Genomic DNA, 27,491 nt, shown 5'->3' on the forward strand with positions numbered 1-27,491 from the left:
TTTTATATCATTGCTCAGAATGCCAAATTTACGTACATTTTCATTTCAGTAACTGATAATTGACACTTCCCAGGCAATTACTGTGTGGTAAGTGTTGTGTTAATCTCCTTATGTGATCCTCAGCATTACCCAATCAGATGTCTTGTTATTCCCACTTTGTGGGCTAAGAAACTGGGGCACAGAGAGATGAAACACTCCCCCTAAGTCACGTTCCTAAGCAATGATAAAATAAAAAATCCTCCTCCTATCACCTCCCCCCACATCTGGATCCATTTGTAAGGTGCTTTGGAAGTCACCCCTCAAACCCGGGGGTGGGGGGGGCCTTTTTGGTGAAGCCTGACCAGTGCAGGCCAAAGTGATTTCCACAGTCCTGCTCTGACACTCCAGAATCAATGTTAGCTTCATCAGTGGATTGAAGGGTGCACTGGAGTATGGGAGAGGCCGGCGAGGCCCCCAGGGGTTCCGGGGGTTCTCAGCCCTTGGGGCGCTCCCAAACCTGGGGGTGAAGATCCCTTCATTTCAATTTCTCGCCCCTTTTCAAAGGTGTCAGCAAGCAACCTCATTATTTTACAACTTGAACTTAGTCAAGATTCAAGCGGGACATCTCCCATGGACTTGCAAACTGCCCCTCAGGTCAGAGGTCACATTGTCAGCTCAGATCCACCTGACAGGGTAATAAGCACATCCACACACACACCCGTTCCCTCAGAAAGCACTGGGACTGCCACACTGGACCCTCCCTAAAAACACAGAGACACCGACACAAATTAAGTTCTCTTCATTTCAGTCTCTCGCCCCTTTTCCACTGTGTCAGCAAGCAAGCTGGTTATTTTACAACTTGAACTTTACAACTTGAACAAGATTGTGGAATCTCTTTCTAGCCCAGTGTTTCCCAAACTTTTGACATATGTGTACCCTTCTATAATTTTCGTGACGCTGAGTACCCCTCGTGCTCATGAGAACGTAGAATCAGGCGCAGCTAAGCACGGTGCAGTGCATATCCCCACCAAACTCCGGTGCAACGCGTACCCCCACCAAACTCTTCCCGAACCCCTGGGGGTACGTGTACCACACTTTGGGAAACTCTGTTCTAGACGGACCCCCTTCCTGCGCGGCCGGGAGGGACGTCCCCAGCCCGGTGTTTGCAGCCCGGCACTTCCTCATTCCCGCGCGCCCTGGCTCAGCCGCTACGCCCAGCGCCCGAGCTCCCCCGCCGGGAGGGGGTCAACGGGGAGGTGTCGCCACCGCCTCCTTCCTTCCCTCCCTCCCTCTCTCCCTCCCTCCCTCCCTCCCTCTGCCCCAGGCCGGGCGCAGCCGCGTCCCAGAGGAGCGCGCTCGCTCGCAGACGGCTGCGGGCCGCCGGCCGCCGGGCATGTCCCCTGACTGCGCGCTGGCGGCGGCCGCGGGCACCGGGCCCCCGCGCCTCCCGGCGCCGGACAACCGGACGCGCTTCTCCTTCTTCTCCGAGGTCAAGGGCGACCACCGGCTGGTGCTGAGCGCCGTGGAGACCGTGGTGCTGGCGCTCATCTTCGCGGTGTCGCTGCTGGGCAACGCGTGCGCCCTGGTGCTGGTGGCGCGCCGCCGGCGCCGCGGCACCACCGCCTGCCTGGTGCTCAACCTCTTCTGCGCCGACCTCCTCTTCACCGGCGCCATCCCGCTCGTGCTGGCCGTGCGCTGGACCGAGGCCTGGGCGCTGGGCCCGGCCGCCTGCCACCTGCTCCTCTACGTGATGACCCTGAGCGGCAGCGTCACCATCCTCACGCTGGCGGCCGTGAGCCTGGAGCGCGTGGTGTGCATCGTGCGGCTGCAGCGCGGCGTGCGGGGCCCCGGGCCGCGGGCGCGGGCGGCGCTGCTGGCGCTCATCTGGGGCTACTCGGCGCTGGCCGCGCTGCCGCTCTGCGTCTTCTTCCACGTCCTCCCGCAGCGCCTGCCCGGCTCCGAGCAGGTGAGCGCGCCGCTGGCTGGGCGGGCGGGCGGGAGGACGGGGATCAAAGGGCCGCGGGGATGAAGGTTCACAGCAGCGATGATAGGGCAGCGATGAAAGGGGGCAGCGATGATAGGCCGTTGGCTGTGGAGTTTCTGTCTTAAATTTCACGGCAACCGTGCCATGTGGGTCCCGTAAACCCCCTCCCAAATGCTGCAGGTGGGGTCCCCAAAATGTCTGTAAGATGCACCCACTCTTCATTGCAACAGTAGTGAAATAACGGGGGCTTCACAGCCAGCCAGAGGGAACTTAGGGGACTCGGAGTGGTGAATCCCATGCGACAGTACCCGTCACACCCACTCTGCAGACGAGGAAGCGGAGCCCGGGGCCGAGGAGTAGCCGAGGAGGAGCTGGGGTCGCGCTCAGCAGGTTCAGTTCGAGCTGGCGCGGGCCCTGCTTGGAGGGCGCAGGTGCATGTGGATGCACCGGGGAGAAAGGGGATTGGAGACCTGGAGACCCCAGGACCAATCCTGCCTCGGGGAGGGCGGTTTCTGGGAGGGGATTGTGGTTTCTCCTGGAGCATCAGTGTCTCCAACTTCGAGATGGAAGGGTGAGACCAGCCCACGGGAGCTTGCCCTGGGAACCCGGGTGATGGGCGGTTTCAGAATATCCTGGGCACCCGAAATGCCCGCAGGTCCCAGGGGCTGGGCCCATGAGCCTTATTCAGAGCAGCACGACCCCCCAGTTGTCATTGGGATCGTGGGAGTGGGTCCACCATCTAAAAACAGTTCTGCGGACACTCATGATATCGGCTCTGGTCCGCTCCTTCCGCGCTCCAGCCCCCGGGTGCTGGTCTGTTTGCGGTGCCAGCCCGCTGGGCCGGCAGGGTTTGCGAGCTGCGGTTCACGCCAGGACTCCGGGCTGGAGCGCGGGCTGGGAGGACAGCGGCCGGCCGGCGGTTCTGGCCGTCAGCCCCTCTGTGTTGGTCTTCCTGCGCCTTGAGAGGAGGGGCAGGGGCAGGGGCAGGACTCATGTCTGTGCGCCTTCCCAACAGGCGGCTCAGCCTCCCCAGGCTGCTGCGTTTGGCTGGCTCCCTCCCCCCTCTTCTTCCTCCAGAGGTTGCTCCCCACGGATGCTCAGCCCTGGCCCTAGGAGGGAGGGTGGGCACCCGGAGCCAGCCTGACACAAACCACAGCCCCAAAGAGAAGCCCATGCTGTGGCCAGAGGGGTGGGAAGGGAGGGAGGCTGGGTTGGGGAGGGGAGGGTGGTGAGGAGAAGGCTTTGAGCTTCGTCCACTGCCTCCCTGGTGTCTCTTCCAGGGCCTGGGCACAGACGTGGGCTTCTCTGGGGGTCTCCCCTGACCTGTCTGTCACCTTTTACTGGGGGTGGGGGAGAAGTCTGCATCCTGTGTAAGCAGTATCTTTTTAACACACCTCAATCCTAAAAGTCTCCCTCTTAATAGTTGATGTCTTGCGTGGAATACATTGTGGGGTTTTGCTTGTTTGGATTGTTTCAGGCCTGTGGCAGTTGATCAAAGAATAGGAGCCTGTGGCGTGTCTCTTTAAGGGGGGCCAGAAAAGCTGGGGTTAGTTGAGCTGGTGGGCGCCATGGGCATGGGGAGACCAAGGGCCCTAGCTTCATGGGGAGACCATGGGCAGCTGGTCTCCTCTGCCCAGATACACCTGAGGATCCAGGTGGCCACACAGACGCTCTCAAGTAAGTGGAAGGCCAGGCCTCACCCCAGACCGGTTGGATCCGCTTGAAGACTGATTGGTCTTTGGATTTATTTATTTTTTAAGTAATTTCCTCACTGAGATAGTGCTTCTGTATTTTTAAACAGAACTTGAGGGATTTCTCTCCCCCCCCCTTTTTTTTTTTTAACAAAAACAAATGGCAAATCACGGAATGAAAGATAGAGCTTAAGGGTATCCTATGTTCCTAGATGTGTATCTGTGTCTCTCTCTTTTACTGTTGTTTTTAAGTGGGTACACGCCTAGGTACCTGTCAAATAACACTAAAAAATGAGGCTCTTGTCGCCTCCAGGCCAAAAGCCCAGACTACAACTGCTTGCCGACATGGACACAACAACTGTCTTCCATGTCTTTCCACTCTGTGTTTTACCCCTGGGGGGTGGTGGGGGGGGGGCTGTGGATCCGGTCAAAGCCCTCTGCACTCCGCTTCCAGAAGGACTAGGGTTCCCTGCAAGGCGCTCTCATGGAGGTCGGAGTGAGGTGGCCTGCCCTCCGTCCCCCGTGGGCTGGGCGCCCAGACCCCTCTGCTTTTAATCCGGAAACACCCCCTTGTCTTCAGAGCCTTAGGAAAGGGATTTGGGCAAAGCCACAGGGAGAGAATGGCTTCTTACAGCCCTGCAGGGGACTGGGGGGCAGGTGAGCTGGTGACAGGAGCCCTGTTCCCGGAAATTAGTGGAGGTGGAGAGGGAGTGTGTAATGAGAATTCTACAGTCCTTTCCAGCTCTCCCTCCTCTCTGTCTGTTCCCCTTTGTGTCATGCCTCCCTCCCTCTCCCCCCACCCATCCCCACCGTGCACCTGCCAGTGAGCCAGCAAGCAGAAAAAAAAACCCTGGTTCCTCAAAGGCTGTGACCTGAGCATGCAGGAAACATCTCATTTTATAGGTGAGCGAACAAGCCCAGTGGTTTAAGAAATAAGTTAGAGAGTGAGAAATGGAGGGACAAAAGGGAGTGAGGCCATTAAAAAGAACAATCTGGTCCAGGCTGAACTAAGTCTCCTATTAAAATCAGCAAAGGCTTGTTTACTCAGTCCCCTACCGCCCGCCTCCTGGCCAGAGGTTTGGCCTGCCACCTCCCACTTGGACATGAAATATGGAGGTTGTGGATGGAGAACATTCTCCTACCCAAACCACAGGCGCAGAGAATGAGCTACCTGACCCCGAGCACAAGCTGGCGCTCTGCCCTCAGGGAGCGCTGGCCAGGGGGCTTTCTGCTCACCTGGATCCCCCACCAAATCAAAAACACGATTCCCTTTGTCCATCTGGGCGGTGGGTGCCAGGCAGCCAGGGTAACCCAACAATTCAGGGTGACTCCCCTGCCGGGAGGATGAAATAATGGACATTTCAGAAAATGCTGTGTAATCTGATGTGACGACTGTGGGCTTTGGAGTCAAACGCTGTGAGTTTGAATCCTATCTCTGCCGTTCGTTCAGGAGCTGTGTGACAGGGGCAAGTGAGCAGTCCTGCTTCTCTATACCTCACCTTCCTCCTTTGCAAAACGGGCCTGATATCAGGTTTTCACTTTCTAGGATTGTCACGGGGACTAAGGTTCAGGAAATGGGCTGGCCAGCATCTGGCACAGACACAGTTAAGGGCTCAAAAATTACCAGCTATTATTAGTTTCCTTATCTGTGGTTAGAAATATTTTAAACATTCTTTAAACAGTGCAATTCTCCTGATTGCTGTGAAATAATAGGCTGCCATTTTAAGAGGGGAGGCACATCCTAGTAACTTAGACATGTTAGCCAGGTCAGCTCAGCCTGTACCAACGGCATTCCTGCCTGTGTGTGCCGTGGCCCCAGTGGGGTGGTGACCCTCGCCGGCAGCTGGGGAGGACGGTCCACCCTGGCCAGAATATGCGGCCCATTTATTCTACAAACATTTGCTAAGCAGCCCTCCCCCTGCCCTCACCACGGGTTACATGCCCAAGACTCTCTCAGCCTCTTCGAGGAAGTGCATTTTTTAAGCGTGCAGGTGGTCCTAGGCCCTGGTAGAATGCAGTCCCATGAGCAGGTGTTCTTGTGTTTATTTCCTGGAGGAAGAAATGCCAAAAGTCAGAAAGTAGGTAAGAGGTGGAGCTGGAATTGAGCCGGGGTCAGTCTGTTCCTCCTGCTGTCATTTTCCTGAGTTCATTCTTCCCTAGGAGTCTTGGTCCCACGGCCCACTCTGCCCGGGGTTAAGATGAGGCCCATAATGCCATCGTGTGTCTATCGAGTGTGGGTTGGCTCAGGAAACACAATTTGCCTGCCTTTGTTAACTTTAGAGGACGCTTATAAGATAAAAGACAGTACGTCTATTGCTTGCATTGATATTTTCTTTCTTTTCTGTTGGGAAGCTGATAGGAGAGGAGATGTGCAAGTAGGGTTCGAAGTTTCTTAAAATGACCTTGAAGTCTTACAGTTTCTGTTTGAAGAGGTGGGACCGGAAGGATGATTTATGAAGTGACCTCCAGGGTGTTCCAGAAGAGGACAGTAGCTTAGTTGGTTGGAGCATAGTCCTACATGCCAAGGTTGCAGGTTCAATCTCCAGTCAGGGCACAAACAAAAATCAACCGACGAATGCATAGATAAGTGGAAAAACAAATTGATGTCTCTCTCTCCCTCCCTTTCTCTCTCTCTCTCTCTCTCTCTCTCTCAATTTTAAAACACATTTAAAAAAAAAAAAAACCTATCAGAAGAATCATTAGAGACGCTGACAGGAAACAGCTGGAATCAGGTGGCATTTGCTGTAAGTCAGCCAGTGTGGGGAGAAGGCAAGTTTGAGCAGCACGTGTGGAAAGATGGCCCTATCCACAGGGGAGTCTTCTTAGACAAGAAGTGTATCTAGCAGAGTGTGAAGAGGAGAGGCAGGCAGCCAGACAAGGATGTGGGAGACTGAAGGAACATTGCAGGCGCAGGAAATAGCCCATAGTCTGTAGGAGAGATGGCCTGGTCTGGGAGGGGGTGACAAGTTAGAATGAGATTTGTGGGTGGATAGCTACGAGGTGGAATTCTGAGGTTCCCTTGAGTGGGGAGGCAGAAGGCAGAAGGCAGGGGACTAGTGCCCATGTTCCTGGCAGCGTGGGGAATGGCAGCTCCAGGCGGAGTCAGTGACTGCAGGAGGTAGAAGCTTTTGCGAGTGGGATATGGGAGGCTTGACATGCCCAGGAGGCACTCTGCAGAGATGTCCTCAGGAGAGTCTGGGGAGTCTGGGCTCGGGAGAAAACTGGCTGAAAAGACTACATTTCAGCATCACCTGCAAAAAGAAGCCATGGAAATGAGTGTGCTAGGGAGGGGTGGGGGTTGGGCTGCGGAGGGTGGAAGTCACATTTAACCACACGATGTGCCTGGCCTCCTGCCTTCATCCCTTCTGGTCCTGACGCTGAGCTCCAGCTTCCCCCTTTCCCGGAAACCCCATCCTTTCAGACACAGCTCACACACCCTCCAGGATGCAGCTCTGCCAGGTGGCTCCTCTCTCCTGGCACCTGTCGATTGCTGGGCGCTTCCAGCCCAATGCCCTGCATTGAAGTTACCCAGAGCCTCTCCCTCCCTGGCTGCAGGGCCCAGCCCACGCTCTGTGGCCTCCCCGTGGCTCAGCCACCACGGCTTGGGTCAACAGTGGCTGAGCAAACGGATTAAAGGACACTTGTTGACTCAGCCAGCCTTGCTTCTGTAGCTCAGTAACAAAGCGGGTCTAGCACTTTAGGCTTTCAAATTTCCTTTTTAAAAATCAGGAAACATCTCAAACATGCGGAGAATATTGTAACACTCCTGCCTCCACCTTCCAGATTTGATTCGCTGCCAAACTCCTGTGAGTCACAACCTAGAATCCAAACGACTTACGTCAAATAGACTTTCCCACAGAAACAAAATCATAACATCGAGTTAGAGCTGTGACTGTGGGCCTGGTGTTTGTTGATTTTCTTCTTTTAAATTTTTAAAATGAAATTAAACACTGCATTTAACCAAGGATGCCCTGGGGTGAGGTTCTTGTTTTCCCAGTTTTGCTAATTGTTAGGCACTCTGGCTTTCTGTCCTGGTGACTTCCTGTACCTGGCCCATCGTCCTTGTTTTGCTCACATCTGTCTACCACAGTTGACCTTAGCTCTTAACGGAAAATACACGATTCACAAGGGCTGCATCATTAGTGTTAAATTATTTGAGGAGGATGTTTCGAAGCCTTAGTTTCCTCCTCTGTGTGATGCGAAAAATGGTAATAATACATCTCCCTAAGGTTGTTGTGATCATAATACATCTGCAAAAATAGTAATAATACATCTCCATAAGGTTGTTGTGAACATCCAATGAGATAATGTATGTAAAGTGTTACCTGGTATGGACTAAGTGCTTTGTTGATACTGAATAGGAGAAGAAGGGACTACTTGACTGTATTATGATTTTGACCACCTAATTATGATACATATTGAGGAATGATAAAAAACCTTTGCCTAGTATAGCATTTAGTAAATATTGAATGAATGAATGAGGGAATGAATGGTGCTATAGATGATAATATTTCTTCTGGACATTGGTTAAGATGCCTTGTTCACCAGAAATCAATGATATGGTCTCTTTACACAAATACACTCTCCGAAACCTGTTAAATGCTTGGAAGAGCAATTTGTTTCCTGAACAGTTTTGTTCCTATCGTGAAGTGGGCACAGGACATTTGGGTTTGGGAGGAGAGGTGGGTAGATGATAGATAGAAAGATAGATAGATAGATAGATAGATAGATAGATAGATAGAGCTCTTCTATCAGATATCTAGCAGTATCTTCATTGGCCTACTTATTCATCAGAGGACATTGTTGCAGCATCTCTTAACTATTCAGTAATGTCCCCGCTGTTTAGGGCCAAATATTTGAATTCAACACAACACAGTGGCAGCAGCAAGGTCACACCTGCAGGTACTTTGGCCACAGTCCAGTGGTTTCACCACTTGAGCTGATGGAGGTTTGTGCTTGCGTCTTGGTCTGGGGCTGCCGTGTGCTCCTCTGGGGAGAGGCCCCCAGGGACAGAACTTCTGAGTCAGGGCACCAGCATTGCCTTGGCGTCAGCCATGCCCTTCTCTGATGCAGCATGACACTTGCAGACATTTGAACGGCCTCCAAAGGAACACTGTGCCTTCATGTGGACCCTGTTGCCTTGAGCACTGGGCTTGGAGTCATGCCTGGGAACTAACTCTGGCTCTTATCAGCCTGTGACCCTGAGTTATTGTGAGGTCAGAGGCAGATGATTTGTAAGTGGGGCTGTGTGGCCCTTGGAAGGGATTCTGGGATTTCTTGTCCGTTGTGTGGTAGTGTACCAATAAGTAACACATTAGTGTTAGGGTGCCCGGTAAACCCCCAGTTGGAATGGGCTTAAGGCCAAATAAGAAGCCAGCATTTAAATGACCTCCTCTTCCTTCTTGTGTCTAGGAAATTCTGATTTGCACACTGGTTTGGCCCAGCCTCGCCGGAGAAATCTCCTGGGATGTGTCCTTCGTCACTCTGAACTTCCTGGTGCCGGGACTGCTCATTGTGATCAGCTACTCCAAAATCTTACAGGTACGTGTGCTTCCGGACCGCAGCTGACCTTCACCAGGTGGAGTCTTAGCATTTCTGGGTTAGAAGTTACCCAATTCTGGCTCACTGCCGAGATCTACTCCTCCTGCAAGAAGAAAAGTTACACCTTTATGGTTGTTATTATTTGTCACCAATCACTGAATGCAAGTGTATTACAAAAAATTAAAAAAATATGGAGATTGTGTACCATACAAGATAGAAATCTATGCTACCCCCATTGTCAATTCATTGTATATTTTCCAAGTTATTTACATATATACATAGTTTTATTCTATGTGCATGATAAATCATATAAAATGATCAAATGTCAACTATTTTGCAGTTTTGAGATGCTATCGATACTATCTGGTTCTTAACTTTCTTCTTTTTCTGAACCCTCTAACATAACATCTTCCCATATCAGATCCTTTATCTCTGCCTCATTATTTTTAACGGCTTGATGACCTTCTGTCATACAGCTGTGACATAATTTATTTTATGGGCTTTAGGATTGCATCCTTGTTTCCCTACCACACACAGCAGTGTAGTGAGAGAATACACACTTTTACAATGTTTTATTGACGCATAATGTACAGACAGAAAAGCACACTCAGCACGCACACCCAGCTCACAAACTGACCCCACTCCCAGAGCAGCTTCCAGAAACAGCACCTTACCCAGCTCCCACCACCACCTTCCACCCGCCACCCCCAGCCCCCAGCACCAGAAATGTGCCTTTCCAAAGCGGCTGACACAGGCCATGGCGTTGCCTTCGGAGCAAGCATGTATCGATGTAAAAAGCCCTGCCAGCCTGATTCCTACCTCTGGAGGCAGCATGCTTACATGTATGTGCTGGCCAGGAAAACCGTGTGGATGTGCATTCGTGCTTGTTTGAGAAGGTTGAATGCAAAGCCTTTGAGTCCTCTCAGAGGTTTACAGTTGTCAGATCTTGGTTTTATAGTGTATTACGGGTCACCTGGCAAACAGGGATGTTGAAGTGGGGGTTTGTAGGTCCTGCTTGCTGTCTGACCACTTTTATGGCTCTTCCTTTGTGCTGAGATCTGTCACTGTTTTAGATGCTCAACACCAGCCCCACTTCCATCCGAGTCTGCTAATCCTGGGTCTCGTGGTATTCCCTAGACTCTCCCCCACCTGTGGACTTCTGACCCTCCTTCAATGGTATGAGGACAGTTTAGGCCTAGAGTTAAGGTCTGTAAAGTGCCTGCAATAGCGCCTAGCATGTGTAAGTGCCATGTACGAGTTAAGTGTTAGCTGTTATTGTTATGTTAAAAGAAGTGGGGGGATAAGGAAGATAAATAGAAATAATTTAAAATTATTTTTTAAAAACGATTTAACGAATATTTATGTAGTGTTTATAGTGAGTTAGGAACTAACTCATTTAACACTGCTAAGAATGACAGATGCGGAAACCAAAGTTCAGAGAGGTTAAGTAACTAGCCCAAGGCCACACAGCTCATAAGCAGCGGTATCAAAATGGAAGGTAGTCTGGCTGCAGAGTTCCTTAGAAGCCAAGAGGGCCTGGTCTTCTCCTTTCACTCGTGTCTCATACTTCTCAGCTGCCTGAGAGGGAGGACTGACTTATTCTAAGGAAAGGGCCTTCTCCTCTTGGGCAGTGGGAAAATCTCTGCTTGAAGAGTCTAAGACCCGGGTTCTAGTCCGAGCTTCATTTCTGTGTGACCTTAGGCGAGTCACTCAGTCTTCTCTGGGGCTAACTGGGCCTCCGAGGATTGTTTAACGCAACGAAATGAGGGCAGATATGATAATGTTTTGAAAACCACAATGTTAATGCACATGTAAGACATTTTAAAAATTATCCATACTTCTCACTTACTAGCAAACCTGCTGTCCATTTCCTGGGTGGACCATCCCATGTGTCCTCACTGGGCACCTGTGGGTTTGCCGGGCTGGTAACTTGGAAGCAGGGGAGTCGCCACCAGGTGGATGGAGGGTCTGGGCAGGATACCTCCGAAGATATTCATACTCGGAGACACGGAATCAGCTTTTCTGCCGAGTTTTCCAGTCAAGAGTATAACTGTAAAATCATTGAATGCCAGTGTTAATTAGCCATATTTACAGAGACACAATTAGCAAACCATGTGGATCCTCGGGACACAAAGCTACACCACGTACCCCTTTCTCACCAGCCCTACCTTCCACCTGCCACTACTGACTTTTTAACTCGGGTTCCTTCTCTAGGCCTGAGAAGTGGCCTTCCAGATCGCCCTGATCTCATATTCCTCTATGGCAGAGTTCCCTGTAAGGCACTTTCTAGAACTCCATGGGATGTTAGACATTAGCAAGGGTTCCGTGATCAGATGAGTTTGGGAAAGGCTAGGCTAATCCAGGTTACATGGATTTCTTTGCTGCAGGACTCCTCAGAGTCTGTGCTATGGAAATGTACGCTGGGGATCTCCAGCCCAGGGTGAGAGGAGGCAGCATGGCTACATCTGACAGCAGGACTCTGTTCCCCACAGAGCGCCTCTCTGGGCTGGCGCTCCAATAGTCTCCTCCGGGAAGCTGCTCTAACGTCCCCACCCTCGTTGCTGGTTCTGCCCTGGTCAGGATGGAGCACAGATAGACGTCTTCCCATCTTATCTGCCCTCCTGCCTGCCTTGCTTCCTTTTCACCCATGACTCAGCCAGGCTATACATCTTCCATGGCTTTTTCCAATCAACAGTTTCCCAGGGCAATAGCCTCCCAGCCACTCCCAAGTACCTTCGATCGGGCTGCCAATGTTAGCTGTTGGGGCTTGGTTTATGTTGTCACCCAGCAACCATTGCCATGGCAAGGTGAGATGCTTCTGCCCTTTGTTTGTATGTTTCTCGTTCCCCTTCTACACACTGACGTGGAAGTGCAGGTAGGCAGGTGCCCTTGCTTTTTGGTATACACCCAGCACCTATAAGAGTGCTTGGCACATAGAAGGGGCTCAATGCATGTGTATTGCATGGGACTGCGTCTGTGGCTTAAAGCTGGAAACCGCTTTTCTATCTCAGAGCTTACCTGAGAAGCAAGGTGTTTCAGCTGAACGTGAAGGTGCTGGGCAATGAACACGCAGGCCTTTCCCCACACCTGCCCCTCATTCCCCAGCGCTGAAGCCTGTTTGCTGATGGAAAGAGAGGAGGGCCCTCTGGAAGCATGGAGGCCATTCATTGTCTGATGATTCTAATTAGGAAGTTGCTGGTTGACCAAGCAGCCCCCAGAGACCCAGCGCTCAGGGACCTGAGCCTGGTCCGTGGGGAGCAATTGCTCCGTGTGCCCACCTGTCAGCAGCCATGGTCTGGTGGCATGGAGAGGTGAAGGGTCTGAGGCAGAGAGAAGGTTCCCTCACGGCCTTCAGATGAAGGCGGCGAGTCTCAAACCATTTAACAAGTGACTCCTCACGCCGTGCCCCTGTGGCTCCGTCGTTGATGCTGACTTATGAACCGGAGGTCATGGTTCGTGTTCTGATCAGGGCACATGCCCAGGTTGTGGGCTTGATCCCCAAGGGGACCCGTGCAGGAGGCAGCCAATCAGTGATTCTCTCTCAGCATTGATGTCTTTCTCTCTCTCCCCCCCTTCCTCTCTGAAATATATTTCACATAATATATATAATTGTTTAGAGTGACTCCTCAAAGGTCTGGGAGAAAGTTCAAGTCTGTTGTCCCAGACCAATAATAGTTCTCATGCTTTAGTGGGTGAGACTCATCTGGGGCGTCTATGAAAGTGTGGATTTCTAGGCTTTCCTCAGGCCCACAGAAGCAGAGTGTCTGAAAGTGGGCCCATCAGGTGCGTTTTACCAAGTGCCAGGTGGCTGTGCAGGTGGCCGTGGACCACATTCCCGGAGCGCTGTCCTCTCTCCCTGCAGCAGAACTCAGCACACACACACCCCTCCCGCCCAGGTACACACTCCCACTCCATCTCCAGGCTTTGTGCGAGTCACTTTCACGGCTCAGAGCCTCATCTCTCACTCCTAAATGGGCACTGACAGAACTTCCCCCACTGGCTTGTTTTAAGGATTAAAGTTAATCCTCAGACGTTAACGGAGCATTTCTTTTAAAAGCACCTCAAACATCCTGCCCAACGCCAGGGACATTGAAAGCCCTGGAGAGCAGGTGACTAGTCTTGTCATCTAAAGTAGGGAAGAGGGAGCCACATCTCATTGTAATGGGCCTATTCTCCTTCTCACTCCCCAGAAATTGCAGAAACTGGGCACAGAAGGAAATAGTAGCAGCCGTCAGAGCTAAAAAAAAAAGACGCAACCTCGCAGCTGCTTGGCCCATGAGTCAGTCCAATGTGTCTGTCTGTTTGCTCACAGTCATTGTCAGCACAGGAGCCACAGGGCAGCCCAGCACTCAGGGCACGGGGTTCAGAGGCAAGAATGACGCTCTAACCTCTACCACACAGTGTCCGTGGCAGGTGCCCTGTGACTTCCTGCAACAAAGCCCTGCTGGGGCCACGCAGGAGATGAACCAGGAAGCTGGTTCACCTTCTCAGAGCTCCTGACGTTAGAGCTTAGAGTTACAGGCTGGGCAGAGGCTTTCCACTGACAGAGATAGGAGAGAGTGGGAAGAAACTAATTTAAGATTAAGAGCATGGGCTGGAGCCAGACTGCCAATATTTGAAGCCCGGCTTTGCAAGCACTGGGTGCTGTTGGGCAAGTTGTTTAACCTCTTTTAGCCTTGGTTTCCTCATCTGTAAAATGGGGATCCTCAAAGTACATTATATGTCACAGATCTGCTGGGAGAATTTAAAGAGATAAACCAAGTGATATGTACAGGGCCTGGCACATAAGTGCTCAGTAAATAGGAGCATGCATCACCACCATTCATTAAAAAAAAAAAAGTATAAGACACAGTACCAGGGACTTCCTCCTTCTGGACAGGCCATGTGGGCAGCACAAGCGATGAGGCTGCTTTTGAATCATTCCTGTGTGTCTACCAGGCTGCACTCAGGACCAGAGTGACACCCCTACGCAGCGGTGGTGGCATTTCCCTGCAGCCCTCCCACCTGCCAGCCTGCCCAGCAGTCACTCTCCTAGGTCCGTTGGCCACGGTAGTGTCAGCTGAAGCAGCTTTCACCTGGACACACATTCTAACCTGATTCTACACAGCAGCTTCCAGGCCTGGGTGTGCCAATGTGACCTCCGGCATGCAAGCCTGAGATGGCAGGTTACGTCTCCTGAGCAGACCCCCCCCCCCCCGCCCCTGCAGAACAGGGCTGGAGAGGATGGCAGCCCCCATGGAGCCTTTTATGATATGGCTTACAAACAATAGAAATTGATTTCTTACCACTCCCGAGGCTGGGAGTGGGAAATCAGGGCGCCAGCATGGATCCTGGTGAGAGCCCCCCTGCAGGCTGCAGACTGCCTACCCCACACTGTGTCTTCCCACGGCAGCCATATCCAGGGAGTGCGCTTGGGCCTCTCTTCTGATTGTTTTAATTCAAAATACGTTAAATTGCAGTTGATATTGAATATTAATTAGTTTTTCAGGTGTGCAGCAGAGTGGTTAGATATTCCTGTGACTTACCTAATGATCCCCCACCTGGGACGTCCATGGTTATTACATATCACTGTATTGGCTACATCCCACGACTGTTCTGTAACTGCTGATGAATGAAGAGTAATCTCTTTATCATCTTTTTCTTTTTCTTTTCTTAGTAGAATACTTCTAAGGAGTGCTCTCAGTTTATCAGGAAGAGGAGAATCGATTCTTTATTTTTTAATTTATTTTTATTGATTTCAGAGAAGAAGGGGAGAGAGAGTGAGAGAGAGACATCAATGATCAGCTGCCTCCTGCACGCCCCCCTGTTAGGGATCAAGCCCACCTCCCGGGCATGTGCCCTTGACCAGAATCCCTTTGCAGGCCAGAGCTCTGTCTACTGAGCCAAACCAGCTAGGGCCCTTCATCTGTTTCTTAAGGGCACTAATCCCACTCAGCAGAGCTTCTTCCCTGTAACCTAATCACCTGGCCCCACCTCCTAACAGCATCGCCTTGGAGGTTAGGTTTTCACAAATAAATCTGGGGGGAGGACACGTTCAGCCCAAAGCAGTGTGCTTCTGACCTCACATCCCTCTTCTGTCCTCACATCCCTCTTCTACAGCACCCAGTGCAGGCCTTTTACTTCCCTCCGTCCACTCTATCTGCGAGTGGATGACTTCCTGCCTTATTTCTCAGGGGGCCACCCAGGTGCCCCATTTCTTCAGCGCACCTAAGGGTGGACAAACCTCTCCTAAGGGTGGACAAACTCCCCTAAGCGGGGACAGACCTCCCCCAAGGGTGGACAAACCCCTCATAAGGGTGGACAAACCTCCCCTAAGGGGGGACAGATATCACTAAGGGTGGACAAACCTCCCTAAGGGTGGACAAACCCCCCTAAGGGCGCTCTCTCTGCACAACACAGTCCCCGTGCAGCGGGGGCAGCAGGTTCCATCTCCGCATCCCTGTGCTCCCCATGAACCAGCCCTCCCGGCTATCGCCCTGTGGTGACTGTGGCTCTGTGGCTTGTGTCCCCGCAGATCACCAAGGCGTCGCGCCAGAGGCTGACGGTGAACCTGGCCTATTCGGAGAGCCACCAGATCCGCGTGTCGCAGCAGGACTTCCGGCTCTTCCGCACCCTCTTCCTGCTCATGATCTCCTTCTTCATCATGTGGAGCCCCATCATCATCACCATCCTGCTCATCCTGGTCCAGAACTTCAAGCAGGACCTGGTCATCTGGCCATCCCTCTTCTTCTGGGTGGTGGCCTTCACGTTCGCCAATGCGGCCCTGAACCCCATCCTCTACAACATGTCCCTCTTCAGGAACGAGTGGAGGAAAGTCTTTCGGGGCATCTTCTTCCCAGATAAGGGAGCCATGTTTACAGACACGTCTCTCCGGAGAAATGACCTGTCTATTATTTCCACGTAGTCAATCTCTCTCCAGAGGCAGAGTGGGTCACTCTGGTGAGCCACTGGTGTGTCTTCAGAGGGACTGAACCTCCAGGACCCTCACCCCAGGGTGCCCTGCCTTAGGAACTGTGACCTATGCAAATGCATTCACGGCACCAGTAAATTAAGGGGCGATCCTTCAGCGAAAGAATTGTGTCCTTTATGAAAGGATTTGCTATGGGTTTCTTGAAATACGGACTTTTTCAGTGTGGGTGTCCTGTGATTGAATGTAATAAACTTTTATTTATTCCTGTTCAACAATCACATATCCTGCATAGAAAGCCACACCTTGCTGGTTTATGGAGTGAATCTTGCAGCTGGTCCAGGACTCAGAGTTCTCTGAAGGGCCACCGCCACCCTGGGCCCCTCCCCTGGACTCGAAAGGCCTTGGGATCCTTCATTAATGTCGATAATGCTTGAGGAATTTCCCAGGAACAACCAAAGGTGACTTTTTTATTTATAAGAAATGCCATGGACCCCTTTAGGAGATTCATTGTCATGAAATCAGAAGATATAGGAAAACTCCAATATTTGGGGGCCAGGTAGCGGGGGGAGGGGGGAGAAATGGTCATCTACACTAATAAAAGAGTAACATGCTAATTGATCATACCTTTGTGACCAGCACCAGCCCAGCAGGAGTGAGTATGCAAATTAACCCAACAAAGATGGCGGGTTAATTTGCATACACAGGCTCCGAACAGCTGGGGGCAGGGTGGAACGCAGGCGTTCCACTCCACCTCAGCTGCTCTGGGTCTCTGGGCAGCGTGGGAAGGCAGAAAGGTAGTTCTGACCAGAGAAAAGGTGCTGCTGGCAGCCAGGGGGAGGAAGGTCCATTCTTGTAGGAATCTTTGTGCATCGGGCCTCTAGTAGGACATATTTTGGGAACATGGAGCAAGCACAATGTACAATGTGAGGGAAAGAGAAGGTGCAAGGGTGACGTCTAGATTTGTAGCTTGACACTGGTTGGATTGGGGGCCAACAAACAACAATGGGGGGAAACTTGGGGTGGGAGAGCCCAGAATTTTATCTATGGCTGTGTACGTTTGAAATCCAGTGAGATCCAAACGGAGACTAGGTACAGTCGCTGGATGCAGGGTTGTGGAGTGTGGGCCTGAAGCTGCAATGTGGCCAGTCATCAGATAGTGTTTCCAGGCCTAAGGTTTTAGGAATTATCCCTGGGAGAGAAGAGAGAAGAAACCAGAGCTAAACAGAACCACGGAGATGCCATCACATGGAGGCGGGGCCCATGCCTGGAATGTGCAGTAGCTCAGGGCCTGGCACATGGTAGGTGCTCAACATGGCTTAGTTGTCAAGTACATCAGCAGCAGCGGTTCCATTGCTTGTGGAGTTTCTTGAAAAGCTTCTTCTGAAGTGACTCATGGTGCTCCAGGACAAGAGGACTGGGATTTTCTGTTCACCTTATCTAATAGACGTGATGAATTAAAACTACTTTGAAGTGATGTGTGGCTGTCTTGTCTGGTCTCTGGTTTGTCACACTGAGGCTGCAGGGCCTGGCTCTGACAATCTGCTGCTGTGTGTGACGATAGGGAGGGCTCACCTGTCTCCTCCTTCCCTGGTGGGAGGACAAGCACACTGGGGTGGGGGGCCCAGGAGCCTTCCATGGGCCCTTGATATGCCAGCACCCAGGCAGCGCTCTGTGCACCCAGGGAAAGAGGTGACCCTCCGCACCTGACACATTTCATAGCTGTCAGCCGGGCATGGCCCGTGTTTGCACAGCTCCCACGTGCTCTAATTGAATCCTCACTGCATCCCTTCGGGGCAGACGCTGTTTCCCCACATCTCACAAGAGAAAAGTGAGGCTCAGAAAAGCCATGTAACCAGCTCAAACCACACAGCTACTGCATGCCAGCACTGGATTTTGACTTAGAGACTCGGGTGCCAAAGCCTCCTGGGGGCTCCTGGGAAACGGGGGCAAATGGCTTTGCAGCAAATGCACAGTGATGTTCACAAGGACCGCTGATGGTGAGGGGACCTGGTGTTCACCGCCACCCACCACGCCCTTTCCTGCTGCTCCAGGTCCAGGTAGCGAGCACTGGGAGCTTCCCCCAGACCAGGCTTCCACGGGCCCCAGGTTCCAATTCCCTCAGGGAAGCCCAAGGCCTCCCCTCCTCAACATGTCAGCCACCTCTGAACTAAGGAGTGAGGTAAGTGCTGGAAACAGTGGAGGGCTGGGGATGTTTCCCGGAGCTGACCCAGACTCGTGCCTCTCACACACACCCAGGGGAGCGGGCCACGCTGCCCCTTCCCAGGCCCTGGGCTGCCAGGGGCCTTGGGCTCCCTGGCCTGGCCTGGCCCACACTCACTCACCTGCTGCTTTAGCCTCGGTGCCTTGGCCAGGCTGGCAGCCAGGGCCTTCCCGGCTTCATGGAGAACACCCGTTGCAGGAAGTTGGGAGAAGCCACTGTCCCTAGTAGAGATTAGGCACCAGAATAGGCCAAGATCATAAAGAACCAGGGAGGCGAGAACACCTCCCAGGGTATAGAAGCGCATCCTATCCAACCATCTGCAGAACTTCTCACTTTGACAACACATGGACACAAATGAACACCCACATCATAGGAAACGGGAGACGTATGTTTTAATAATTCAGTCTAGAATCCTAAGCCTCAAATGACTCCCTAGGAAATTCCCTCCCCCCCCCAAAAAAAAACATACACCTGATTGCAAATGGATTCACTCATTCCCACATGTATTTTTATGTGTCCTGAAGGTTTTATGTTTCCTGAGGAAGCGGGGAGGAGAGAGGGCCAGACTAAACTACGATAAATAGAGTTGAAGGCTGAGTGAAAGTGGGAAGTTTTCAAACGAAACTTGACGTCCTTGATGTTGCTACAAAAGGTTTCTTTCTGCTTTGCCATCACAGTAACCTGAAATATAGAAAAACAAAGCCATCAGTGACAGAAAGATGGATCCAGTGTATAAGGCAGATTATGAATTATGGACCCATTGTTGTGAGGTTACAGCAAGATGGGGCTGTAATTCATAATCATCTTCAAGGTTTTTTCTGCAACTCTTTGAATTTCTCTGGAAGCAATGAGATCTTCTTTATGAAATACTGTTCTTTTTAAATATATTTTTATTGATTTTTTTACAGAGAGGAGGAGAAAGGGAGAGAGAGCTAGAAACGTCGATGAGAGAGAAACACCGACCAGCTGCCTCTTGCACACCCCCTACTGGGGATGTGCCCACAAACAATGTACATGCCCTTGACCAGAATCGAACCCGGGACCCTTCAGTCCACAGACCGACGCTCTACCACTGAGCCAAACCGGTTTTGGCATTTTAAAAATATATATATTTATTAATTTCAGAGAGGAAGAGAGTGGGAGAGAGAGGGAGAGAAACATCAATGATGAGAATCATTGATTAGCTGCCTCTGGCACGCCCCCTACTGGAGATCAAGCCCATAGCCCAGGCATGTGTCCTTGACCGGAATCAAACCTGGGACCCTTAGTTCTATCCACTGAGCCAAACTGACTAGGGCTAAAATACTATTCTTTTTATTTGTCTTAAATCTGCCTCACTGCATTTCAAAGGGGTGGGGGGTGCACTCTCCTTTTCAGAAAGTGTGCCTGGTCGCAGCCACCCCACTAATAACTTCATAGAAAGTGCCCCAGGTCCTGTGCCGTGTATCGCCAGGTGGTGCCCAAACAAAACAAAACAAAAACACAACCTTTGGTTTGCATCCAACTCAGCTGTGTACTATACAGATCTTGAGCAACTTTTGTAATCTTTCTTAGCCTCTCATTTTCTCATCGGCTACATGAGATGAGGCAAAGGGTTTGGCCTGGAGTCTGCCCATGGTGAAATCCTTGCCGAGATCACCCCAGGGTGAGACATCAGAATCTTACTGACTTATGTTTTTGGTCTGGGTTCATATTGTTTTGGTGAGTTTTGCTCAGCGAGTTAGAAGACTGACTGAGAAGTTCAGTTTTGTTCTCTGTTTCCTACGTTTTAACATTGCTGTAGCTGGATTCTGAAACCCAGTTTCCCGAGGGAGTGAGTGTCCATTCAAATAGACAGCACTCTTTCCTCTAGAACTGTGGTCCGCAAACAGTGGCTTGCGAGCCACATGTTGCTCTTTGACCCCTTTAGTGTGGCTCTTCCACAAAATACCACCCTGCCTCCGGCAAGTCTATTTTGGGAAGAAGTGGCGTTAGAAGAAGTTTCAGTTTAAAAACGTTGGCTCTCGCTCGAAACCAATTTGGCTCAGTGGTAGAGCGTCAGTCTGCGGACTGAAAGGTCCCAGGTTCGATTCTGATCAGGAGCATATATGTTGGTTGCGGGCACATCCCCAGTAGGGGGCGTGCAAGAGGCAGCTGGTAGATGTTTCTCTCTCATCGACGTTTCTAACTCTCTATTCCTCTCTGTAAAAAAATCAATAAAATATATTTTAAAAAATAAATAAATAAAAATAAAATAAAAACGTTGGCTCTCAAAAGAAATTGCAATAGTTGTACTGTTGATATTTGGCTCTGTTGACTAATGAGTTTGCCAACCAGAATGTTCCTGGTTTTCAGGTCAATATCAGATGAGGATAGAATCTATATAAAGACCCACTTGTTATTCCAGGGAACATCCGAAAATACAAGAGAGGAAGATCAGCTAGTCAACTTGGTTTCATGTTAAAGAAAGAGCATTTGCTGAAATCACGTTGAACTTGCTGTGGTGATGTCTCTAAGCTTTTACACCAAAGAGTTGCAGCCCAACTCTTCACGGGGGCCACTGAGTCCCCAAATACTATTAATTCAGTCAAAATGGGTTCTGGGGCAGAGTATCCAGGGGCAAAACCATGTGACTACCGACTGGGCTAAACTGGCAGAGAAAAAGGAAGAGAGTCCCCTGCAGTTTTACTTTAGTGAAAGCGCCAGGTTTTTGAGAAAAGGCATTTGTGGGCTCCTTCTGCATCAGCCCCATGATGAGGCCACTGAAACACCTGATCAAGAAGAACCAAGATTGCCCTGGTCGGCTTGGCTCAGACGATAGAGCATCAGCCTGCGGACTGAAGGGTCCTGGGTTCGATTCTAGTCAAGGGCACATGCCCCAGGTTGTGGGCTCGTTCCCCAGTAGGGGGCGTGCAGGAGACATCAAATCAGTGGTCCTCTCTCATCATTGATGTTTCTGTCTCTCTCTCCCTCTCCCTTCCTCTCTGAAAGCAATAAAAAAATATATATATTTTTTAAAAAGAAGAAGAAGAACCAAGACTTGGTCTCCCTCTTCCCTTGTGAAGTCTTAGGATGAAACACATCTCACTGGCAGGTGGGCCCAAACCCCTGCCCACCAAGCCCTCAGGGAGAGCTGGTGGCTGCCTGGCTCCTGCCCACCAGCCCACTCACCGTTGTGCATAATCAGCCTGTACTGCCTGCCCAGGCACAGCTCCTCCTGCCTCCGCCTCACGATCCTCTGCACTTCCGGGGGCAGGCCGTAGGGGTTGCGGGCAAACACGAAGGAGTAGCTGTCAGCGCAGGTGCCGTCCAGGTTCAGGAGGCGGCAGGAGTACTGCAGGGCATAGGTGTCGTAGTCCGTGTCGATGATCCAATGGTCATCGTCTGCAAGCCAGAAACCAGAGCCAATGCCTCGCCCTCAGCCGGCACAGCCCGCAAGGAAACTAACCCAAACGGAGAAGCCAGCGACTTCCTGAAACGGGTTCCATTCTGTTAGGGGCAGGAGACCCCGGAGAATTCCGACAGCTTTTATAAAGCTGGGGAAGTGAGAAGGATGTTGTTCTCCTTTACAGATCAAACGTTTGAGTTGGGGGAACCTCATTCACTTCAATGATTGCCTCTCACCCTGGTGATGAATGTGATGGCATCTTTTTAAAGAACAACTGAGAACATGGGCCTATGCAAACCATGGAATAGATCTTCCTTCTGTGTCTTCTCCATCAATCCCCCAACAACAGCTATGCCTTAGGGCTGATGTCTGATGGCCACCAACGTATGATATCTCAACATCAGGACACATCTCTTGAGATGGTCTCTGTCAGTTAGCTCCCAGTCATTCCAGTGACCTCACTGCCCTCCTGCCTCTCCATCACTGGAGGCCACTCTGATGGCTTTTCTGGCTCCCTCCTAATTCCTGTCTAGTAACCCTGCCTACTTTTCCTGGCAGGCAAAAGAGTTGTCTTTGCTTTGGGGGTTGCTGAGGTGTGTGTGTGTGTTGGGGGGCGGGGGGGATGATGCCTGCCATCTATTATCAGATATTCTTTTCAGAGCTTGTACTTGTCAGAACTCCTCTGATAGAGGGAGAGTTAACTCAATGAGAAATTTAGGTATTTATTCCTAAGACTGGATGTAAGCCACGAATAAGGGGAAGCCAACAAAGGCAGGATGGGAAATAAGAATGTAGGTGAAGAATCTGCCACAGAGAAACAATACTCAAGTTTATCCAAATACCTTATATATGTTTAAAAAAAAAAGGGGGGGGGGCACATCTCTACTTAATTTAACATTCTCATTGACACAGCCATGAATGGGGCTTTCTGGGCACTTAATCATGCCGGTCATTGTGCAGACACTTTCCCTTCCCCCCCAGTTACTTTTTACATGAACCAAAAAGTGCACACGATCACCCCCATTTGATAGATGGGGAGAGTGAGGCCCAGAGAAACGAAATAATTCATCGGGTATCCCAAAGAGCAGGGCAGGACCGGGTTTCAATCGGTCTCTGGGGCCCAGTTGGAAAAACGCTACACCATGTTGTCTCCAGGCAACAAGTAAATTGGAGGCAGAGGAAACAAGAATCATCAAGGCTCTGCATCTCCATCTCATGTCAGGGTCGTGAAGCAGGCGATCCTCTCTGCCCTGTGTCCTGCGCTGCACTGGAGGCCCAGCCTTGGAGGGTGGAGGGAGATGGCGAACCCCGTCCTCAGTCACCTCCCTCGGTGCCTCTTGGCTCTGAGAATGCCAGCCAGCAGGAGTTCAGCCCCAACCCGGCCCTGCAGGAGGCTGCACAGCAGGGGGTGGAGGAGGCCCCTCTTCAGCTCACTCCAGGTCCCCCAGGAAGAGAGAGCCTCCCCCACACCTTCCAAACTTAACCACACAGAGTGTGTCAAGGGCCGGGTGGGGGTGCACAGACACATGGTCCAGCAGGTGGGCCAGGAACAGAAGCCAAGGGGCTGCCTGCTGGGCCCCACCCTCACCACCAGCTCCCCTCACGGCTCTGGGCAGTCTGCCTTCTCTCCAAATGAAATCATTTCTTCCCTGGCTATGGGCCTCACTGACTCTCAGTCATAGGGCCCCCAGCAGCCTGCCCCTCAGACACAGAAGTACTGTGCTTTGAAATAGGACCTGGATTCATGATCCAGGCAGCTATTAGCTCAGCGAATCTGCAGCTTAATTTTCCCCCAGAGTTGCTGCCAGAATTTGGATTCTAACAGAGGAACGAAGTAACTTTTAGGAAAAGCGGCTACCTTCTTGACTTTTATAAAAGGCCTAGCCTGGCTAGGCTCTTTTTTTTAGCTAAATGGTGCAGAGATGAAGAATGTAAACTCTAACAATCCTTCCTGGACTCTTCCTCCCAAAACAAGAGATGAGCAGTCTGAGCCCTGCTAGAAAGAGTGAGCTCAGACCTCCCACCTCCTCACTGCCAGTTGCTCAGGTGGGTCCCTCTGAAGAGCCAGACAGTTCTGGAAGGCAGCTATCCACACACAGCACGGCCAGGGAGAGTAGAGACAGCGGCCACATGGCTGCTACCATCCCAGGAAGTGGGGCTACATGAACTAGTTTGGAGGTTTTGATTACCAGTCCAAAATCCAAAACAAAAAACCCCCCTCCGTTAGAGGGAGCCAACTCTGGCTTCTTGTGGTGGGCCTGGAATGTGTCCCTCCAGCTCCCTACGCCTGTGTCCTGCAATCCAAAGCGATGAGACACTCCCTGCAGTTCTCAGGTCGAACCGTCCAGGTGAGCCAGAGGACAGTGGTGTGAAGCTAGTCCTGACTAATCACCTGAGGAGCCCAGCAGGCCTTGTCCAAGAGGAGTCTGAGGCCTGGGGACCCGGGGATTGGCTGTGTGCCCTAGGCCAGTCACCTCTCTAACGTGGGCTTTCTCTAATGTGTTCGTTGGAAAATGAGAGTCGTGAACCTGATGCTCTCTGTGGATCCTATCATCCCCGACCCAGACTATCAAGCTAATCTTTCATGACTGGGGAGAGAGCTAAGCAGTAATAACAACATACACGGAGAGAGAACCCATGTCACAGGCACTGTTCTAAGTGCTTTCTGCACGGTTAACTCATAGCCTCCCCATAATGCAACTCCATGAGGCAGGTGCTCCTAGTACAGGTGAGGAAACTGAGGCAGAGAGAAGATCAGGAACGTTTCTAAGGTCCCACACGGTAGGATGTGAACTCAGGCAATCTAACGTTAGCTGCATGCATAGCCACTACACTGCACTGCTTCTTTTCTGAAACATACCTAAGAAGGAATTCATCCTTACACCTTCCATAGTTACTTCAATATCATAGCAATCACTTTCAAGATTTCAATACTTTTTCTCTAAATGAAATCATAGATAGAACTTCAATCTATGAGTGGTAAAGGCAGAACTAACCTGGTTAGTTCTCAAAGGAGAGGAGGAGGCAAGAGGCAAAACCCTACCTGCTCATGGGGTCTTCTCCACCCTGCCCAAATGCAGTACCAACAGGACCCTAGTCCTCCAAAGAGTGCATCTCGAAATCCCACAGAGAATTACGTGTTTATGCTCTTTAGAAAGCCATCTTGTAACCCCAGTACTGACTTCTGTAACACGTTATCAGAAAAGTACATATTTCGTGCTATGTGGTTCACCTTGGAAAGCTTTGTTTCATTGTTTGTAACAATTATGATTACTTCTAAGGATAAGAGCTTTTTACCCCTTGTAAAATAACAACGCCATCCGTACAGTGTCAATCAGTGCTGACGCTGCAATTAGATAAAACATGCGATTTCACCTAATATGCAACTTTAGAGGAAGTCAAGGTGCATGTGTCGTGCGTAGAGTGATGGGCCACGTAAAGAAAGCTTCTGCCCTGGACCACCAGCTAAGAGTCCCCTGAACAGCCCCCTGTGACCATCCCACAGGAGAGACCCAGGCTTTCTAAAAACTGGTCTGTAAATTAGGAGCCCCTGCTGTTCAGGGCCACCTAATCCTGGCTCAGGAGTTGGAACCCGGTTCTGACACTGACTCGCACAAACGTGTATGACCCTGAGCGAAGCACTACGTTCTCTTGGCCTCAGTTTATTCATCTGTTTCTTGAAACCTTTGTAGGGTTAACTATCTCTAAGATCCCATGATCCCCCCTGACATGCACAATCCCCTAAGTACCAAATAGACTTCAGATTTGAAATTTAGGAGAAACGGGGGGGGGGGGGGGGGGGGGGGTGGTGGTGGTGGTGGTGGTTAGAAAGAGCCTACAGATGTTTTGTTCTCATGATTGGGCCAAGTTTAAGATGCTCTTCTGAGTATCTTCAATGCTCTCCCTCCTCCATCTGAGTTTTGGTGCTTGGGAGAAAGGGAAGAGGCCATTGCCACCAAGAGTGCTGTGCCTGGCTCAGAATCCTGCATCATTAGACAGGGCACCAGGCGGGCAGTGTGCCAACCCTATGCACCATGCTCCCTGCATCCTTGGATGGGGGTCTCCCAGCCTCTGCTGGGGCCCCAAGTAGTCAAGCTGCCCCAGGGATTCAGCCCAAAGAGATAGATGAAATGCAGAGCCAGGCTGAGTGGTGATGTGGGCTGAGTCTTGGGGTGGAAGGGGAGGGGCAAGCTTGGAGAAGGCTACACACCTTGGAATAGCGGCTGGACAGGAAAATATCAGGAGGAGGCCTCCCAAGCCCAAAGGTCCTTTGAACTTGGGCCAGGTTTTATGAGCTGGGGGCAGGGGGGAGGTGGGCCAATCTCAGACCCCTAACCTCAGGCGGCGCCCAGGGTTCCTGCCACTCAGAGACCACGTTTTCCCCAAGGGCGCCACTGGAGAAGACACCCAGAGATGTGGCCAGGCTGTGTCCCTCTTACCCCCCAAGACAATCCCACGGAGCTGATTACTCACTTCCTCTCTGGAGAAAGGACGCTACACCCCAGTACTTCATCTTGAACTTGGCAGGGTCCTCAGTGTCTGTGAAGGTGCCCACCATGTCTGCGCACACGTCCCAGTTACTGCAAAGGCCAAGGGGTTCCTGAGCCAGGCTGGGCAGAAGGAAGGCTTCCTCCCTCCATCCCTCCATCCCTCCGTCCCTCCATCCCACCATCCCTCCATCCCTCCATCCCACCACCCCGGGGTGCTCCCTCCCCTCAGGGCCTGGCGCCCAGCCCCGGGGACCCTGGGGCGCCGGGAGCTCTGCCACCCCAGAGCCCACTGACTTCAACAGGCGGACTCTGCCCTTGGCTGTGGCGCTCATCTGGCCGTTCTCGTCCACGGAGAACTCGGCGATGATGTTGTCCTGCAGGAAGAGGCCTTCGGGGTCCTTCTTGGCCATGGCATACCAGGTCCCGGCGAACTGCAAAGGGGATGCGCGCGGGGTTGGCGATGAGAGCTCCCCGTGGGGCTGGAGGGGGAGACGCGGGGACAGGGGCCACCGGGCCGGCACCTACCCGCGTCTTGTCGAAGTTCTCCTTCACTCGGAAGCTGCTCACCCGGCAGTCGCGCTCCGCCCGGGCGCTGCCCAGCGCGGCCAGCAGCACGAGCGCCCACACCCTCTCCATCGCGCCCAGGATCGCCCTGCGGGGGACGCGCGCCGTGAGCGCTGGACCGGGAGCCGCCCGGCCCGCCCGCACCGCCCCCTCCCCCGCCGGTCCGCTCACCCCCGCTGGTCCCCCGGTCCCCTCACCCCCACCCCCGGGCGCCGCTCACCACCGGAGCCGCGCAGACCTGGCCGGGAGGGAGCCGGGCGCGCAGGGAGCCGGGAAGCGAGCGCGCCGCGGGGCCGCCGGCCGCTTTATAGCGCCGGGGGGAGGGGGTCGCGCTGTCGCAACCGCGCGGCGGGGAGGGGGCGGCGCGGGGCCAGCACTTGCACAACCTACCGGCGCCCTGACTCACCGGCGCCCGCGCTGGGGGGGTCCCTTTGGCCCGAGCCTCCCCCTCCCTCCACCTCCCAATCCCCCGGGCTCGGTGGGGCGCCGCGCAGGGTGGCCTGGACGCAGCCACACTCTCCGGAGCCGGCTGGCCACTCACCGCGCGCCCGTGCCAGCGGCGGCCCGGGGCTCTGGCCGGGGCCCAGGCGGCCTGGCGGGAAAGCCTGGCCTCCCGGCGAGGGGACCTGCAGGGATGCTGCCCGGCCGGCCGGCCTGGCTGTGCCAACCGGGCCCCTCCGCCCTCTTAGGGCCAATTGTGAAGGGCTTGGGGAAGGATTTCAGCCAAGCCGTTTTTTTGTTTTT

General features: G+C 52.2%; 2 protein-coding genes across 8 annotated transcripts; one reads left to right on the top strand and one right to left on the bottom strand.

Annotated features, from left to right (window-relative positions):
• The first annotated feature begins 1,319 nt into the window (after positions 1-1,319).
• Positions 1,320-16,377, top strand: FFAR4 (free fatty acid receptor 4). Its single transcript, XM_036438581.2, has 3 exons — positions 1,320-1,945; positions 9,067-9,195; positions 15,710-16,377. Exons 1-3 carry the CDS (start codon positions 1,373-1,375, stop codon positions 16,097-16,099), a joined length of 1,092 nt encoding a protein of 363 aa, XP_036294474.1. The 5' UTR covers positions 1,320-1,372; the 3' UTR covers positions 16,100-16,377.
• Positions 16,378-18,696: 2,319 nt separating this feature from the next.
• RBP4 (retinol binding protein 4) lies at positions 18,697-27,172 on the bottom strand. Of its 7 annotated transcripts, none has more exons than XM_036438594.2 (6): positions 27,154-27,172; positions 26,709-26,835; positions 26,478-26,614; positions 26,167-26,273; positions 21,477-21,689; positions 18,697-19,007 (listed from the first exon to the last, which is right to left on the bottom strand). In XM_036438594.2, the coding sequence occupies exons 2-6, from the start codon at positions 26,817-26,819 to the stop codon at positions 18,970-18,972; spliced, it is 606 nt and encodes a 201-aa protein (XP_036294487.1). In that variant the 5' UTR covers positions 26,820-26,835; positions 27,154-27,172; the 3' UTR covers positions 18,697-18,969. The 7 variants fall into 7 exon arrangements, with proteins under 7 accessions (XP_036294487.1, XP_036294486.1, XP_045437866.1 ...); XM_036438593.2 differs by lacking the exon at positions 27,154-27,172 and adding an exon at positions 26,986-27,004; XM_045581910.1 differs by lacking the exon at positions 27,154-27,172 and adding an exon at positions 26,968-26,986.
• Between the last annotated feature and the right edge of the window lie 319 nt (positions 27,173-27,491).

The sequence above is a fragment of the Pipistrellus kuhlii genome, unplaced genomic scaffold (genome assembly GCF_014108245.1).
Source record: "Pipistrellus kuhlii isolate mPipKuh1 unplaced genomic scaffold, mPipKuh1.p scaffold_m20_p_15, whole genome shotgun sequence".
Taxonomy (NCBI): Eukaryota; Metazoa; Chordata; class Mammalia; order Chiroptera; family Vespertilionidae; genus Pipistrellus; species Pipistrellus kuhlii.